The sequence below is a fragment of the Canis lupus genome, chromosome 4, assembly GCF_048164855.1.
Source record: "Canis lupus baileyi chromosome 4, mCanLup2.hap1, whole genome shotgun sequence".
In the NCBI taxonomy this organism is placed as follows: domain Eukaryota; kingdom Metazoa; phylum Chordata; class Mammalia; order Carnivora; family Canidae; genus Canis; species Canis lupus.
The window spans coordinates 18,183,018-18,202,340 of NC_132841.1; the positions used below are offsets into that span (position 1 = coordinate 18,183,018).

General features: G+C 35.1%; 1 protein-coding gene across 5 annotated transcripts in view; it reads right to left on the reverse strand.

Annotated features, from left to right (window-relative positions):
• Positions 1-19,323, reverse strand: part of CTNNA3 (catenin alpha 3) — a 1,664,912-nt gene that overhangs the window by 104,826 nt on the left and 1,540,763 nt on the right. Inside the window, exon 16 of one of the 5 annotated variants that reach the window (XM_072823259.1) lies at positions 14,275-15,717. The exons of the other annotated variants lie outside the window; for them this stretch is intronic. Coding sequence (XP_072679360.1) covers positions 15,705-15,717 — 13 coding nt within the window. The 3' untranslated portion in view covers positions 14,275-15,704. Of the gene's footprint in view, positions 1-14,274; positions 15,718-19,323 lie in introns of those variants that run through there. 5 annotated transcript variants of the gene reach the window in all.

The following is a 19,323-nucleotide window of genomic DNA, read 5'->3' on the forward strand; positions in this document are numbered from 1 at the left end:
TATGAGTGCCCATAACTCATGTAGAACAATTATATTGCACTATGCTTTACTTATTACATAACACTTCTGTTTTGTGTGAAATGTCACATTAAATCTAAAACTCTGAAGTGCAATGGCCTTCAGAGAGATATCAACCATTTCTCAAATCATTCACCTTAGAAGAGATACTGAATTTTTAAAAAACAGGCATTATCCTCCCTCCCTATCTGTAAAAGGAAAAGATTGGACAAGATAATTTTATAGGAACTTCCAGCTCTCAGATCTTATAATTTTATGCTTTTTTATCTTTCAATAAATAATTCTTCAAATTAAATAGACTACATCTTTGGTTTAAAACTTAAAAAAGTATATTTTATAGTATATTTTAGTATAATTTTAGTATGTTTTGATATATTTGTAGCATATTTTACATATTGAATATTTTGTATAGATTTTTATAAAATGATGAAACATTTTGTAGGCAAATCATATTTATACTTAGAGTGAGAAATATTTATTCTCTATATTGTTATAAAGCAAATGTGTTTTCACTTTCAGCTATCTGAAACCAGTTAGGAAGACAGCCACACAGATGATCGACCATATGGCATTAATAAATGTATAACAAGACAGACATGAAACACTTTATATTTTAACCAAACTGCTAAACTAACTCATGAAAATGTCATATATTACCTATTTAGTTGAGAGTTTTATTGTGGAGAAATTGTGTCATAGTTAACTATTAACATAGGACCAACCATTCTATTTTATGATTACTTCTCAAATGAATTAAAGAAGATGGATTATCTTTCAACCACATTCAATTACAGCTCCATGCAATTATATATATATGGGAATATATAAATATGTGCAATCATATTAAATGACTCAGTCAGCTCTAGCATTTACACAGAGTGTACAATGGGGCATAAAGTCACTATAAGTAATTTTTAGGTATGTCAGTAATTTTCAAACTATCTCCACTGAGGTATCTAAGTGTCCAAAGTTATGATGAATGTGAGGAACCAAAAAGGATACCAAATTGGAAGACTTCACCCCTCTCACTCAGTATCCCCTAGTTCATCTTCTTTGGCTTGTATTTGTATGCTGTAGTTATATCTATGGTTTTGATCTTTAAAAAGATGTGTTAGAAAAATTTTAAAATTCTGTTAGAGAACACTTTAATATTACTATAAGACCTTCTAAATAAACACAGGACCATAGGGGGAAAAAAAGCCAAGGAGAAATGGACATTTGAGGAAAAGAAACAGGCTTAGTAAATACATTTAAGAATTTGTCAGTATAATTTAAATATCTGTATCTCCCACATCTGTAAAATTAATTAGGTGAAATAGAAGTGTTGATTTTTTTGTTACAAGTCTGCCTGGAAATGGAAATATCTTTGCATAATTAGTCCATTAGTCCTTTCGTGTTTCCTCCATTTTCCTCCTGCAATATTGTAATAAATACTCTATTATATCCACTATACATCTGAAAGCAACTTATTGTCCTCAGAGGAATTACAATGAACTACCCAATCCTACTGGATTTTCAAGCATTCAAAACTTAATAAAGACAAGACATTTACTTCAAAACTGTTCTTTCCTCCATTGCAAAATACTCAGCAGCAAAGTAGTTGAATATGACTTTATATGATTTCCATTGTTAATGGAAATGTCAAATTAAACCAAAACAAACAACTACAACTTTTATTTGAAAGCTTGGAAAGAAAGACATAATCTGCATACATCTATTCCAGAAAGCTGAATGCAAAATTGCAGGAATGGAGATTTGGGCTAGAAGAAAATGGAGGAAGGTTTGGCCAAATGGAAAGGAGGAAGGGACTGGCACATTAGTTATTGGGTTGTTCTGGGAAAAGGCATCTAATTGGACCAGAACAGAGAATTTCCATAGCAGAGTATCAGACAAAAATAGGAGAGTAGGTAAGGACCAGACTCAGAAAACCCATAATGCTGACATGTTTAGGACATCTTTAGTCTTGATACTACTCTTTAACCCAAACTGAACATGTCTTCAGAGGAGAGAATCTGTGGGAAAAAATTAAGCAGCATTAATTTCTCTTCCACTGGAGACAGTAAACTCTCTGATGCTCAAAGAACTGGCTGCAAGGATGATGTGCCAGTAGACAGGTTCTTTTCTATGTTCTCGGGAGAATGACCCTTAAGCCTGAACACTTCATGATGATCTGCATTTTACTTATGGTTGGTTCCTTACTCCTTGACTCTGATCACCAACAGCTAATAAATGTTTCCTTTCTCTGTCCATTCAATCTTCACTTTCTTACATATTTTTATATATGTGATCTTTCTATTTGTCATGGATATTACTTAAAGACTGTCTACAGATTTTTTTACATATCCTCAAATACCAAACATAAGGATTGTGAATACTCAGTCAATAATTAGTCTGATTATATCAAACTTATTGAAAGAATTTAAGAAGCTGAATTGATCTGCTCTCCTGGTAATGATGGAAACTCAGTGTTACCAAGAAAAAATGTGACTTAATTTATCATTAGAAGATTGCCAAACTGGAGGGAATTGCATCAATTATCTACAGGCATTTGTGTTTGACATTATTCTGTGCAATTTAAAATGTGAACAACTGCTTTAGTAGTCATAATAGTACTTCGCAAAGAATTTACATTAAAACTAACTGGAGGTATTTGTAAATAGCAGTATGTTGAAAGCAAGCAGTGAACTTTGGCAGAAGTTCTTACTCACTGATTCATTCATATTTGTGTTATTTATAAGATGCTAATTGAATTATACTCTAGAAGAGTCTCTAAATATGGTGCTGCACAAAAGCTCTAATTTTGTGAAGACTAAACACAAATATTCATAGAGCTGTCAAATTGTGAAGATTCTATATTTGATAAACTACAATATTAATGGACAAAATTAAGAAAGAAAAATAAAGTAATACTAAATAAAACTAAGTTATTTTTTAGTTTGACTGAAAGAATATGTCAACTGAAGTATTTATTTTTCAAAATAATCTAGAGATTCTATATACAGTGTCATTGCTATGTTTTCTGTCAGATGATGTCTTTTGTAAAGGTATGGATTGAAGGAGTTGGGTGGCTTACTTGGTTAAGCATCCAACTCTTGATTTTGGCCTAGGTCATGATCTCAGGGTGGTGAGATTGAGTCGCATTGGGCTCTGTGCTCAGTAGGAAGTATGCTTCTCTCCCTCTCTCTCCCTTTCCCTCTGCCCCTCCCCCCACCTATGCTCATTGGCATGTGCTCTCTTTCTCTAAAATAAATAAATAAATCTTTAAAAATTAAAGGTTCGGAGTGAATTTTTAACCTTAAACTTCCTTGGCCCAGCTAATGACATGTTCAATCTTCATCTGCTAGGTTCTTCTCACTTTCATACAATCCCCCCAACACACACACAGAAATAAATAGTAGTAGCTTTGAACAAAAGTCACATTCAAAAATGAATAATGTATGCAATTATCCTCAACCAATGTGTATAGTACAAGGTTGAGGAGGATTCGCATTTGCTTTGATGAAAGACAGTTCTACTCATGATTCCCTTCATTTTTCTCAGTATTAACATTTGCCAAAAAAAAAGTACTCATTGCTCCATGACCTGAGATGCATTAAAGATTACATGCCAATAATTACTTTAGAGAGAAAGAAAAAAGAGGACTGTGCTTGTCCTACATAAACCTGCCTTAACAACGCTATGGAACCCAGAGACAGGCACATGACATGATATTATACCACACACTCACACACACTCATATACACAGACACACCTCAAAACTAAGCAAACTTTTTTTTTTAAGACTTTATTTATTTATTCATGAGAGACAAAGAGAGAGAGAGGCAGAGACATAGGCAGAGAGAGAAGCAGGCTCCATGCAGGGAGCCCGATGTGGGACTTGATCCTGGGACTCAAGGATCACACCCTGGGCTGAAGGCAGGCGCTAAACTGCTGAGCCACCCAGGCATCCAGCAAACTTCTTATTAAGGCACACAAAGTTATTTACCATCTGGGCTCCACATATCCAGCCATACTCTGCCTTACTTACCCATTTCTCACCACACACCTTTCACACTAACTATACGGACTCTTCTACCCTTACACACCTTTGTATTCTTATTTCCATACTTAGCTTTTCTGTCTCCTTAGCCTATAATCTCTTTCCTCACTTGTTTACCTAGTGAATTTTAATTCATCCTCTGGTGTCTAATGTTTAATTTTTACTCCTCTAAAAAAATATGGACATCCTCAAAATATTGAGTTACTCCCTCATTGTTCTCTCATAGCATATGGTACAAAACAATGATGTTAAACCATATCAGGCTATTTTTGTTGTTGTTTTGAATAATATAGTTAGTTGTTTCTTTGCTGTAATTTGCTATAATTCAAATTTGACCCTTAAAGCTTTGGTCAGATTAAGCATCTCTAGTACTTAGAACAGGCTTATCATGAATTAGGTGTCAATAAATATTTTAAGAAAGTCTTTGGCCAACCAGTTATTTCCATATTTACTTAAAATTCTAACCCAGTAAAACAATGCTGAAACAAATACTAAAAATGGTTTCCAGGAGCTGGTGGATTTACTATTCTTTTACATTTCAACAGAGGAAGCAGTCACAACTTTTCATTTAAAAATATTTTTAGCAAATAGAAAAAGCTTTAGAGCTTGGTAGTTCATCTGTTAGCATGCATATCTCATGAGTTTGAAGTGGTAAACAGAGGGCAATATTTGAAGTAGGATGTTGATTCATATTGACATCAGCCAGTTTTGACTTAGTCACCTGGCTTCTCCATTTCCAGTAATAAAAAACATGGAGGTGATGTATGTTCCTCTTTTATTACAGAAATACAGATATCAGTCAAATTAACTAAAGTATGCTCTCATTCAATGTTACAACAAATTCTGCTTTAAAAATACCAGCTCAAATGTGTGCAGTGATGAAATGTTGCTTGAATAAATAGATCTGAGTTCTCCCTAGATATATTATCACATCGCTTCCTGAGCCATTTTCAGTCTCATTTTCTCACCCATAAAATGAGAAGATGGACTACAGGAATTTTCTGGCCTTTTCAATATTTGAAATACAATCCTTGATAAATAAGATCATTTATACAATGGCTGAATTGCTAAATCACTGTTGCAGTTCTTCAACAAGCCCTCTTTCAGAAAAAAAATCACAGGTATTTATATAATCTGGAAAACCTGCAGACCCTCCATGTACCTAGCATCATGATGTTTTAACTAATACAGGTTTATGGTGACTATTCAAAAACACTCTTCTCACAAATGGATTAGAATTGGATTTCTTTTCAGTAGCACTATTTGATTTAGTAAGAACCAAAGGTATGTGCCTCCTCTAAAAACTGAGAAACTGATAGATAACAGGTTAAAAAAAAAAGTAAAACTTTTCCCAGAGTCATTGAGATAGTTTCCCCAACTGATAAGTGGTATGAAAAAGCCCATGCTTTGGTGTACAGGCCTTTGAACAAAATGGCAGCACCTTCTGTAAAGATGGACTGTACCAATGTATGGTTCAGAAAGTCTACATATTACATTAGGCTTTTATTGACAAGTTGAAATAAAAAAACAATAATCAAACTCTATTTCCCAGGCAATGTACTAGGTCAACACTAAATTATTTGATAGTATGAACAATGGCCAAATTAAGAAGTGAAACACGTTTTCAGAGATGAGTAACAGATTGGGGACACTAAGTAAACACAAATTCTAAGGATGAAACTGATCTATGACTAGCCTGAGACAGACCAAGACAAGTTTCATGAATAAATAAAAGTAGCACAAGCGAAGGGACTTAAGAATCAGCATTATAGAGAGAGCAGATGACTGTGCCCTCTATATTCAGCACCTGGCTTGATAATATATCGCCCTCATGGCTTGAGGAAAAAGCTGGTTTTCCACAGATCACCATTTCTAAACCAGAGACCCCAGAATATTCCTAATGTTAACAGCATCATCTCTTATGTTTTAAATCTAGCAGTGACAACTGTGCATCTAGATGAATGCTTTGGTTAACAGTGATTAACTGATATCAGCTTCTTCAAGAAAACCTTTCATTTTAGAACAAAAATGCTGCCAATATCCATGATGTTACACAGTTTTTGATGGTCTGCTGTTACAAACAGCACACAGCTCAATATGGACTGGAGAAATTAACTCAGTTGAGTAAAGAACCGGGTTAATGAAGACAAGGTCACAGATTTTATCCCCACACAACTCAGTTAATTTGGCAGAGAAAAACCTCGCTGCCAAGCTCCAGCTGTTATTTCAGCAAGCCCAATTGTAAATGCATAGTGTGGGTCACAGTGGATCAAAACAACCCACCCATCCAGTCTCCTGGAAAACAATGCCAAACGCCCATGGTTCGAATTAGCAATTGTGTATTTTATTTAAATGGCGCTGTTTCTTTTTTTTTTCAAGTGTTATTTAGCTCTGAATAATGATGGAAGATAAAAATTCAGGAAAATTTGTTTTACATCATTGAATGTTTTTGCGCATGATCTGTCGTTTTCACATCTGTGGTTTGTCCACCTGTAACAAAGGAATAATTCATACCTCCTGAGCAGCAGCATTCAACTTGCATCAGGCAGAAATGGTGATTTCCAAGGGTATAATTATGTAAAATGGAGTACATTTTCTGAGCCTCAGATTTAGAGGAGGATTTTCAGCAATGGAATATATCGAGCCACGATAATAACAGGCATTTTGCTACCTTAAGCATTATAAGTAGGAGACATTGTGTTTCATAAAAGAATTTTGATTCAAAAATGAGTCTATGTAGTACATTGGTAAATCAGCTGTTAGAAAGGATTCTGCATGACCATGCCAAATGTTAGAAGTAACACATACACTGGACAGTTGTGCGTGTGCATGGGCACACACACACACACACACACATTTGGATTGAAAATCAAACTGTGAGTCTCACTGTCTAGTGGCAGTTTGTTTTATATCTCCCCCCACGAACCTCCTATTTTGAATTTGTGAGACTTTGGCATTAAAGATCTTTAGCGAAACAATGGAATACAATCTTACTTTAGTGAAAGTTAACAATCGTGGAAGTTCCTTCTGATTTCTTGCTCTATCATTGAATTTCTATTCCTATTTATATATACTTTAAATGACTGTGGTATCTGCCTCATGTGGGAAAAAATAAAAACTAAAAGTTGGTTCAACATGCAAGGCTTTATAATAATCCTCCTATGGTAATCCTTTATGTTCTTGCAAGGCTTATCATATTAACTTTTGCTTTGGTGAAGGTATTTAATCAGTATTTTCACTGAACTGGGTTCTATCATTCCTCAGTTTTGTGCCTTGCTCATCCTGTTAGTCTCCATTGATTTCTAAAGAACAAAAAAGGAAAGGAACACACACTTAAGAATTCTATCAAAACAAAGTAAGAAAGAATCATTAGACTCAGGAACATCTGCAGAAGGATAAAAGTCGAAAAGTCTTTTTAAAATAAAACATGAGAGTGTCTCATTTAAAAAATTTAGCTTTCTGCTAGACCCCGTTTGACTGATAAATACTTTTCCCCTCTCTCTGTTACCTTCAGTGTTGAGCAGCAAACTGTCTAGAGTTTCCCCATTTTAATATTGCAGTCACTTTGATCTTTCATTTATTAACAAATTTCATGACCGTATTTGTTTCACCTTATTAGCACTGCGGACACAAGGTTTTGAAATTTTACAGTAAATCAGAACAGAATCAGTCTTAATCATTTTGATGATTGGGCTCTAATTTTTGGAGCTAATATGGTACTGATATGGGAGAGCTTGGTTCTGGTCTCATGGAGTGGAAGAATGAAATCTCTCGGACACAGGAGAGTGAGTAAAGGCATAGAAATGTATTAGGTAAAGATAAAGAGAAAGCTCTCAGAAATGAGTGGGATCCGGACAGGGTTGCCACTGTGGGCTAGTAGGGCTGGTCTTTTATTCATAGAACCTAAATCTCTTTAACATTATCCATTGACATCACCATTGAGTAAGGACTAGCGATAACATCTTTAATGGCTTACTTCTTTGAGGTTTGGTTATTTCTTGGTCACAAGTAGCTGTTATAACAAGACACCCTCCCTGCCCACACATAGGGCAGGGTGGTCTGGCTTGTTCCTCTATCTCTGGTTTCCTCACCTCAGCAGTTTTGGGATTTTTGTGAGCCTGCCTCCTTGGCCCTCTACCTAGCCCCGCCTACCCCTGTTTGTCCCTAACGCTTTACTATACAAAAATGAAGCTCTAAGTGATATTGTACAGTTCTAACAATAATTCTGACTCTATATTAGCATTTCTATGTGTTTTCTTCTGTTTAGTTCAATTTTGTTTTGTTATTCTAAACACTGATATACATTAAATATGTAAAGGAAAAATAAAATCAAATGAATAGGTAAACAAGTCCAGGAATTTTAAAGACTTACTAAACTTCATAAACTATGGTTTTATTTCACAACTTGTTATGGAGAAAAGAGTTGTAATATGAAAATCAGAGTCTGGGTTTGATAATGCTCTACCTTGTAGGGTCCCAGGGCAGGCTGCCCTAAGCTGGATCTCTTCGCCATAAATATTATTTTGAGTTAAAAGTAATCAAAACTCAGTAGGTGCAGGAAAAGTTCTCTGCCTCCTCCCTACTGCCTAATTTATACTGGGAGGGAGAGCCTGTACCGGGAAGAGAGCTATTAACAGAGACTCCCTCTTTTTTTTTATTTTTTTAAATATTGTATTTATTTATTCACAAGAGACACAGAGAGAGAGGCAGAGACACAGGGAGAGGGAGAAGCAGGCTCCATGCAGGGAGCCTGATATGGGACTCAATCCCCGGTCTCTGGGATTACGCCCTGGGCCAAAGGCAGGTGCTAAACTGCTGAGCCACCCAGACTGCCCAAGACTCCCCTTTATCCCAGAAGGCCAGAAGGCCTTATCTTCACCATAAGGCCACCTTTGTTTTTTCCAACATCGCCTTTCACCTTCCTGCTAATGACTTTTCTCCCCCTTGATCCTCAGGCCCTCTGTCTCTCCTTAGCTCAAACAAGCTTCAGGTTGCCTTATTGTCTTTGGAATTTCTTGTCTGTGTGGATTCCCTGGAAGTAGGCCTATTAAATCTGATTTTCTCCAGTTAATCTGTCTCATGTCAAGTTGATTCTAAATCTAGCTAGAAGGATTCTGGGGCAGAGGAAGTTCTTTCTTACCAACAATTCTTATGGTTACATGATCTTGGGCAAATTATCTATATTCTTTGAATTTTAATTTCCAAATTTGCAAATTAGAAAAATAACAGATACATATATATATATAAAATTTTATATATATATATATATATATATATATATATATATATATAAAATTGATAATACACACACTGGTGGCTCAAATGACAACACACACTGGTGGCTCAAAATTGCTAGCTGTTTTTAGTAATTATTTCATTAAGGTGAATATATTAATATTTGCATTTCATGTATCTTTGTGATAGCAATTAGTCATTGCCACTAGTAACACTGTGTCCAAAATTGTGCAATCAATAACAACAAAAATGTATCTCATTTACACTATGCTCTCTCCTGAAATAAGACTTTTGAACATGCTGTACCAGGAATATGCTCTCTACTGTTCTATCTTGTTAACTCCTTCTTATCACTCAGATCTCCTCATAATTGTTACTTCCTTAGAGAAACCTTCTCAACTTCACTAAGTATCTTGTTATATTTTTAAAGGAAAATATGAACACTTAGCACTTACATAATGTTGTATTTACTTATGGATCATAGTCAAAGAAATCTCAGCTTAAGATCATATACAGAGGCCCCAGACTTGGCATTACCAGTTATAGCAAACAACTGGGCTGGAATCCTGTTTACACATAGTCAATTCTACCCCACTTCCAGTAGCCCTCCTCTGTCTCCAGGAGACTGACAGGCAAACATTTCTCTCTCAAGCTAAAAGGTGGATGCTTCTTTCTAAAGAAATATAAAAAGTATATTCTAAGAGTACTCTAATTTCTAACACAAATGTTGACATCTCAAAATAGTGTCTAGAGTCACCCAGCATAAAGGCTAGATTTATCACATTTATTCTTTATCAAGTGAGAGAGAGACAAGTCCCGCCTACATGCACAACTGTAAAGTATGCTTTTCTTTGGCTTATTTTAAAATATAAACAGAAATCCAAGAATTACCATACATTTGAGAACAGTCTTCAGCATGGAAAATAAATCATAAGATAAACAGGGGAGAAATGACCGTTGTGAAGGCATACGTTATTCAAGGAAATGAAAAAAGCTAAATAGAATCTATCCAAATAAAGCTCTCCATACAAATATTGTCAAAGAATTTATGAAGAGAGTATATCCATAAGACAAGTGTAGGAGAAAATGAAAGCATTCAAAGAACAAAAAAAAAAGACATTTTGAAACTAGAAAATTCTCTTTAAAATAATTTCAATTGAAGGCATGCCAGGCTGGCTTAGTTGATGAAGCAAGGGACTCTTGATCTCAGGGTTGTGAATCTCATCAGTTGTAGAAATCACTTAAAAATAAAATCTTTAAAAAATAATTTCAATGGGAGAATTAGAAAATAAAATTGAGGACAAGAAGTGGAACTTTTGAAGGAAAAACTAAGATACGAAGAATCAATACATCTAACATCCAACTAATTGGAACTCCAGGAAGATGGTAGATAGAAAAGTGAAAAAGATGTCAAAGATATAAAAGACATGGAGTCCTCAGAGTAGAAGAGCACATTAAGTTTTTCCTGGGTTCCTTTTACTGCTTCTATCTGGTCTCTGTGTTTCTGTTCTTGTCTTTTGTGTGTGTGTGTGTGTGTGTGTGTGTGTGTGTATGTATGCGTTTCTCCATACAGGAGTGACCCTTTTAAAATGTAATACAGAGCAGTAAACATCATTATTCAAAATCCTGGAATGGCCCCTATTGCACACAGAGTAAAAGCTAAAGTTCTCACTTGATATGTCTTGTACCTTCCTTCATATCTCTGATCTCATCTCACGCTAATTATTCTAGGCTCAAATGTCAGGAATGCTTCCCAGTTAGAATTATCTCTAATTGTGACTTCTGCTTCAAACTCACTTTCCCTGGAAATCTGCATGCTTAACCTCCCATCTCCTTCAACTGTTGCTCAGATGAGTCCTATCTTGATCACACTATTTAAAAATGTAACTCCAGCCCAGCAATAATTCTAACTGGTCTTCCTCACCTGTCTCTATATTTTCATTTCTCCATAGCTTTCTAAAATATGATCCAAGTTACTTATTGTATCTACTCTTTATTGTCTGTCTCTATTCAATGGGATATATGCTCCATGAGGCCCAGGACCTTTGTAGATTTGATTCATTGATTGTGTTACAAGAGCCTTGTATAGTATCTAACACATAGAAGATGCCTGCAACTATTGAATAAATAAATGAATAAATTTATTTTATTTTATTTATTTATTCATGAGACACACACATACGAGAGAGAGAGAGAGAGAGGCAGAGACATAGGCAGAGGGAGAATCAGGCTCCATGCAGGGAGCCCAATGTGGGACTTGATCTTGGGACTCCAGGATCATGCCCTGAGCTGAAGGCAAACACTTAATTGCTGAGCCACTGAGGCGTCTCATGAATAAGTGAATAAATTAGTGAATGAATAAAGGATTCCTCCACTGAATGGCACAAGACTTGAAGGTCTGGCATTGTAAATAAGAAAATACAATCTGAGCATACACTCATTACGAAGAATAATGTTTATAGCTTGAATAATATAAATATTAGTTTTTTCATAATATAGAAATAACCAATAGGCAAAGCATTAATGATGCATTTATAAAGTAACTTTGCAAAGCAAACATCAACATGCACTTGTAAAATTTGGTAGGTAGGATACAGAAAAGGTGAACAAAGGTAATATAGCTATAAATTGGAGTCTAGAATTAGGACTTCATCAAGATAAAAAGCTTTTGCACAAGGAAACAATCAAAACAAAAGGAAGCCTATGAAATGGGAGAAGATATTTGCAAATGACTGAGAAAGCGTTAATGTCTAAAATCTATAAAGAACTTTTCAAACTCAACACCCCAAAAATAAATAATCCAGTTAAGAAATGGACAGAAGACATGAACAGACATTTTTCCAAAGAAGACATCCAGATGGCTAACAGGCACATGAAAAGATGCTCAACATCACTCATCACCAGGGAAATACAAAACAACAGTGAAATATACCACCTCACACCTGTCAGAATGGCTAAAATTAACAACACAGGAAACAACAGATGTTAGCAAGGGTGCAGAGAAAGGGGAACCCTCTTACACTGTTGGTAAAAATGTAAACTGGTGCAGCCACTCTGGAAAACAGTATAGAGGTTCCTCAAAAAGTTAAAAATATACTATGCTATAGCCTAGCAATTGCACTAGTAGGTATTTACCCAAAGGATACAAAAAAAAAAAAAAAAAAAAAAAAAAAAAAAAACCAGATTTGAAGGGGTATAGGCACTTGATGTTTATAGCAGCATTATCAATGATAGCCAAAGTATAGGAAGAGCCCAAATGTTCACTGACTGATAAATGGATAAAAAAAGAAGTGGTCTACATATAGAATGGAATATTAGTCATCAAAAATAATGAAGTCTTGCCATTTGCAACAACATAGAGCTAGTGTGTACTACCCTAAGTGAAGTAAGTCAGAGAAAGACAAATACCATATAATTTCACTCATATGTGGGATTTAAGGAACAAAACAGATTAACTTAGGGGAAGGGGGAAAAGAGAAGCAAAACATGAGACTCTTAATTATAGAAAACAAACTGAGGGCTGATGGGGGGAGGTCAGTAGGGGATAGGTTAGATGGAAGATGGGTATTAAGGAGGGGCACTTATGATAACCACCAGGCCACTGGGTGTTATATGTGTGATGAATCACTAAATTCTACTCCTGAAACCAACATTACACTCTATGTTAACTAACTGGAATTTAAATAAATTTGGAAAATAAAACAACAAATTGTGAATCCAGATGAATCCTGTTCTCAGGGAAATCTATCTGATTGATGAACAAAATGGTTACAAGAGTATGATTTTTTATAGAGGTGGTCAGTGACAGAATTGGAAAAAAAATAAGTGGTATAATATTAATAGAGGGTCAAAAACTAATGATCATGGCTGATAAACTATAAAATAGCAATATAATTACTTAGTGAAACATAGGTAAGAGAAAAGCTAAATATAAAAGTAGCTGAAAATGGTCATATCTTGGAATTTGAATTAGGAGAAGGAGAGTGTCAGTGAGATAGGAGACTTTTTAAAATATGCTCTTATATACTATTAGATTTTTCTTTAGTGTACAGTATTTCTTTAATAAAATATTTTACAAATATTTGAAAAGAAAATAAAAGCAGCCTTGGAAAATGCATATTAATAATTACTAACCAGTAAACATTGTTTCCCTTTTGTAAATAAAACATGTCCTTTAATGATTTTATTATGTAGGGGTATTTTTCAGGTTAAATACAACAAATCATAACTACAAAACAAAAAAGAAAAATAAGAATAAAGTTAAAATGAGAGTACCTGCTACTAACCATTCATCCAGACACCAAGCCCAGCATAATAGGTTTGAATAACAATACACTTTTTTCTCACAGTTATTTTTTTAAGATTAATTTATTCATTTTTGAGAGAGAGCCACCAAGCAAGGGGAAGGGGAGAGGGAGAGGGAGATAAGAATCTTAAGTAGATTCCATGCAGAACATGGAGCCTGAAGTGGGGCTGAATTTTATGACCCTGAGATTATGATCTATGCCAAAACCAAGAGTCAGATGCCCTAACAACTGAGCTACCCAGACACCCTTTCCAGCAGTTCTAATGTTGAAGCCATAGTCTACTTAAGGAGGAACAATGGAGGACTTGGTAAAAACCAGAACATTGTCGATATTCATTAACTTGTATAATTCATTCATTTATTCATTCATACACCAAATGTATACTGTACATCTGTTATTTTCTAGACACCATTTAATATTTTATGAGATAAAAAACATAGTTACTTTCTCATTTCTAAGTATTTTGTCTTTACCTACAACCATGGTTCAGGAATTTGATAGGCAGTAGTCACTACATGCAATCATGTATTTAATGAAGTAGCAACATAAACATATAATTAATAGTATATTACTTCTACATATTAAGTTATAAAGTATATTCATATATATTATTTTATTTCACAATAGCCCTGTGTGAAAGGTGGTTTTCCATTCCTAATTTTCAGAGGAGAAAACAGAATTAGAGAACTTGCCTAAGATGACATTTTTTTGTTTTGCTTTGTTTTTTTAAGTAGGCTCCCCACCTATCATGGACTCCAGCGTAAGCCTTGAACTCATGACCCTGAGATCAAGACCTGAGCTGAGATTAAGAGTCAGAAGCTTACCTGATTGAGCCCCATAGGTGCCCCTAAGATCATCTGTTTGAGAAAAAAGTAAATACCCCAATTCATTGTACTTTCTGCCACATTTCACATAATTTACTTCATTTCAATGCTTGGGTTAGGCATGTTTGTCTCTTCCATCGGGCTATTCTAAAAACTTAGATCAAGTGATCAAGCGCTCCTCTCTGGAAGTTACACTAATTCTATCCAAGCAACTGGGATCATTTCTTTACCGAAATTCTAAACTTTGTATGCATATATGTGCATGCATTTATGTGTGTGTGTGCATGCATGCAGTACACTGTATAATAGCATTTATTTTATTGTATCAATGTGCTTGCATATTTTTGAGACTAGGACTTCACTGTAATACCTGCTAGCTTCTATACTGCTTCATGGATCTGTGTTTATTATGCAGGTTTAGACTAGAAGAATTTTGGATTCTGATCCTGACTGATTAAAACTGTGAGGCTGGGGATCCCTGGGTGGCGCAGCGGTTTGGCGCCTGCCTTTGGCTCAGGGCGCGATCCTGGAGACCTGGGATCGAGTCCCACGTCGGGCTCCCGGTGCATGGAGCCTGCTTCTCCCTCTGCCTGTGTCTCTGCCTCTCTCTCTCTCTCTGACTATCATAAATAAATAAAAATTAAAAAAAAAACAAACAAACTGTGAGGCTGGTTTCATGTAACTTTAGAGCCAGCAAGATGACATTTTTCTCTACATCTGTATGTCACAGAAAGAGATATGTCAGAAATCATAGAAGCACATGATCTTTTTGCTTCTACCTCCTTCTCTGTAATATGCTGGTAAAGGTAAGGGGCATACATAAGCTGGATTCTAATCCCATCACTAGTATTTACAGCTGTGAGGCCTTGGGTTATTAATATATTCCTTCCATGCCTTCATGGTTTCATCTCTAATATAATAACAGTACATACCTCATAGGATTATTTTGAAGGTTAAATGAGTTAAATAATTCAGAACAGGGTCTGAAATATAATGGCACTTACTAAATTATTACTAGCTATTTTTATCTTCTTCACAGATGATCTGGATTATTAAATTAGATGGTGCATGTGAAAATGATTTGAAAGTACTGTTACTATTTCATTTAATCATATGTGTATTTATGGTGAACAATGAATAAAATTTACAAGCATTAAAAGTGGGAAAGACTCAATCATAAGCACCACATAAAAATATTTAAATGCTATCCAGGAAAGACTGACTTCCGAGATTCTCAGGATACTTCTCTCAATTCACTTAATCATCGATCTCTGGGTCATGCTACAGTAGAATTCTGACAAAAGAAAACAAAAGGAAGCCTTTAATGTTGTCCTTCTGGGGCTCAAAACCTCCCTGGTTACACCCTCTATCTCCTGCTCAATTCTTCTCAATTTCCACCTAACATCAGTAGCAACAGTAACCATGCCCAGTAATGGGAAAATAACACATGTCCCTAGATCATTTGAACAGCTAGCTTCTGCTCCTTAGCTTCATTTTCATAACCTCAGCTGAACATTATTTTGACCACTGACTAGTTTTATATCATTTATAAAACTCTAATTTATGCACTGTATTTCAGAGAACTCCTTTAATAGCCACTTTCGTTTCTGGTGGCCTAGACATTATTCACCTGAATGAGAAGGGATCAGTTTTAGCCAATTAAAGATCATAAAAGGAAAACAGATATCACCCATAAGCAAAACCCTGCACTGAGAGTTAAGAATACAAAATAAATTGTCTGTCTACCTGTAAACTACAAACCATTACGCTTTCCCTGATCATTCAATTATATTTTAAAATCAGTTTATTATTTTAAATCAATCTTTTTTTGTTAGACATCTTAGATTCAAACGTATGCCCCATTCTTAACAAGTGGATATGTTTTGGACATTAATTTTTATGTTAGAATCTCAGGACTGTTTTACAACTAAATCCTTTTTTTTTTCTTTTGTAAATTTCTCTTCTTTCAAATTTTGTTTATTTTCTGTACCTTGTATGTTTTTGCAATCAAAATTAGGTATTTCAAAACAAGAGAGAGGATAATTGGATGGATAAATGGAAAGTGAGTCTATTTCAGACGAGTCTGTAAAGCAGAAAAGGTTATAGGTGGAGAATGAAAGGCACATTCCAGAAAAGTGGAATAGCAAGTATGCAGACATGGAGATCTCTAAACATCCTTCCTTTTCCCTTTCATTCTCCATTGGGTGGTATCTTGGTAGTCATTAAGAATTTGAATAATCCAAAGACAAAGCAAAAGCTTATAGTACTATGGAAGAAGCACAAAATTTATAAATAATAAACAAGCAAACAAACGACTGGTAGGAAATAGGCCACTATCCTACATGGGAGAGAGAGAATAGTAATAGCAGGAGGAGGATAAACAATATTTTCCATCCTCCCCTTCGTAATAAACAGATTCTTAGAAGTTTTTGACTAACATTTAAATCTTTTTAGATGAGGCATTTGGGGATAAGTTTATATTACACACATTTCTTCATCTGTTTATATTTCTATTGCCAGCATTTGAGGGTAGCAACCATATGTCAGTTGTCTTATATTCCCAGAGTCAAACACAGGGCCTAGCTTATCATGAGAATGCTATAAATACTTAATTACATCGTCAGGGTTAGGGTTTGAATAGAGATGAAACCATGGGTAAGACTATTTTGCATATTAATTGATGGTTTTCTAAAAACTGAAAACAGAAATGTCTAAGGAGAAATCAAAATTTACCTGGTATCCAAATAAATGCTGCAAAATATCATATATTTTTCTATATTCTTTGATTATATAGACACACACTCATCCCCCACATACCCTCTCACTCTCCCACACACATACATATTCATAACTTAAAAATAATTTCAAATGTTAAAAATGGACAAAGTTGTAGAGTCAAAAATAGATGCCTCTTTTACCCCAACCTGATTTCTGGTCCTCTAAAAGAAAACATCCCGAGATGTTTTGTAGACAAACAAGCACATAGGTGCACATTTAGTATTAACACATAGGATGGCAGCATGCTACACAAGGAGTCTGTACACATCATTACTTTCTCCACATGAAGATGAATAATATGAAATCTGCATTTCAAGCTGGTATTTTTCATTAGGTCACAGCAGAATAAACTGGGAGCTTAAATATTCTCAATCGCTATACCCTGATATTTAGACTTATTAAGTCTATAGGAGGGGCAAAAATTATGTGTGTTAAAAAAAATCCCTCAGGTATTTCTGATTACAGTTTGAGAACAACTGTTCTAATTAACTCCTGGGTTTACTTTTGTTAAAAATATCCACATGCACATAGCTGAGTTGATTTAGTTTAGAAAAGAGAATTATTTGACCTGGTCTGTATCACTGACACTTATTATAGAGATGCATGGGATTTGTAGAATAGTTACAAATTTTAACACAATCAGAAAAAATCTAGATCTTTAGAGGAAAATGCTGCTTGACAAAAATCACTTTTCTAGAGTACAATACCCTTCTGCATCAGAATACTTTAAGAATAAGTCTGGTTAAAGAATAAACACTGGTTGAGGTAAACAGCACTTAAATAATTCTGATCTATTTCTCACTTGCAGACCAAGATTTTAGGCTGTGAAGTATAATTTGACAGGTCCTTTCAATTAGTTTATGAAGGTAAGCCATTGCCAAGCTCCTCATTGGAATCATAATTCAATGCATTTTCTCTTCCTCATTTGCCTATTGAATAAGTAAATACTCAATTCATATAATGTATCATCATGTTAAACCTAAACTTGAAATCCAAACATAATTTTAAAGTAATGAGAATGAAGGACAAGGATTAAATTTATACAAGGACCCTCACCAGTAAAGCATGATGAAATTATACCTTCTCACAGCAAAGTGGATTCAGATACAGTAAGGGGGATATGTTTATGGTGCAGTGTTCTACATGTGTTCATGTCCCATTGGAAATAAACATGAGTGCTATGTAGAGAAGACCTTTATTATCAGGCCTGTGTTGTTACCGCTACTAGAAAAGTGATTTCTCTAGTTTTCAGCTGGTCTGGGAGAACACAGAAACCTTTCTTTTATACCAACCGCTTGCACATTGCTTTGAAAATAACATCTGTGTCTATAATACAACTCCATGGGAACACACAAAAAAATGTGCAACAAATGTGAAAAGATTATTGGGTTGAATTTGGGAGCTTTGTGCTTGAATATAGTCTCAAGCCTATTTGTAACATATGTATAAAACATGATATGCAAAATATTATGAGCCTATGAAATGTATAGTTATTAAGGGTGAATTTTGAGTCAATCAATAAGCTTCCTCTTATTTGAAGCTGTTCCTTCTGATGAGGATGACAATTTTCTGTGTAGGAGGAGGAAGTAAACAATATGCATCACCTTGTGACAGAGTAGCTGGTTGATGATGCATCTGATGAGGATCATCCTCTTTCAACTTGTTCATGTTTGTGAAGGCAGTCCTTTTGTGGCTGTGTTACCCAGGCGTAGAAAAGATGCCGCCAGCCTGACTGCAGGACTAGGATGTGAGTCTGCCTAATTGAAAACATTTTGAGCATTTAAATAACCCACTGTTACTGGGATATATATTTGAGGAAAGGCTTTTCCAGTGCTCTTACCTGAAAATTGTGGATAATAGCACCTGTTCAGTCAGATTCAGAGGATTCTCATGAGGATTAAATTATGTAATAGGTGGGTGAGAGCTTTAAAAATTACAGTGTACTTGAAAAAAAGGCAAGTTATTAATATTGTTGGAAGACCTATTAAGGAGGGAGAACAAAAGATGAACTAGTTCCTCTGCCATGTTGTCTGTTAGCTTTTGACACCATTGTCCATCTAATCACTAAATGTAGAGTCCAAAAATCATTCTCCTCCTTATTCCTTCTATTCAAATAGCAATT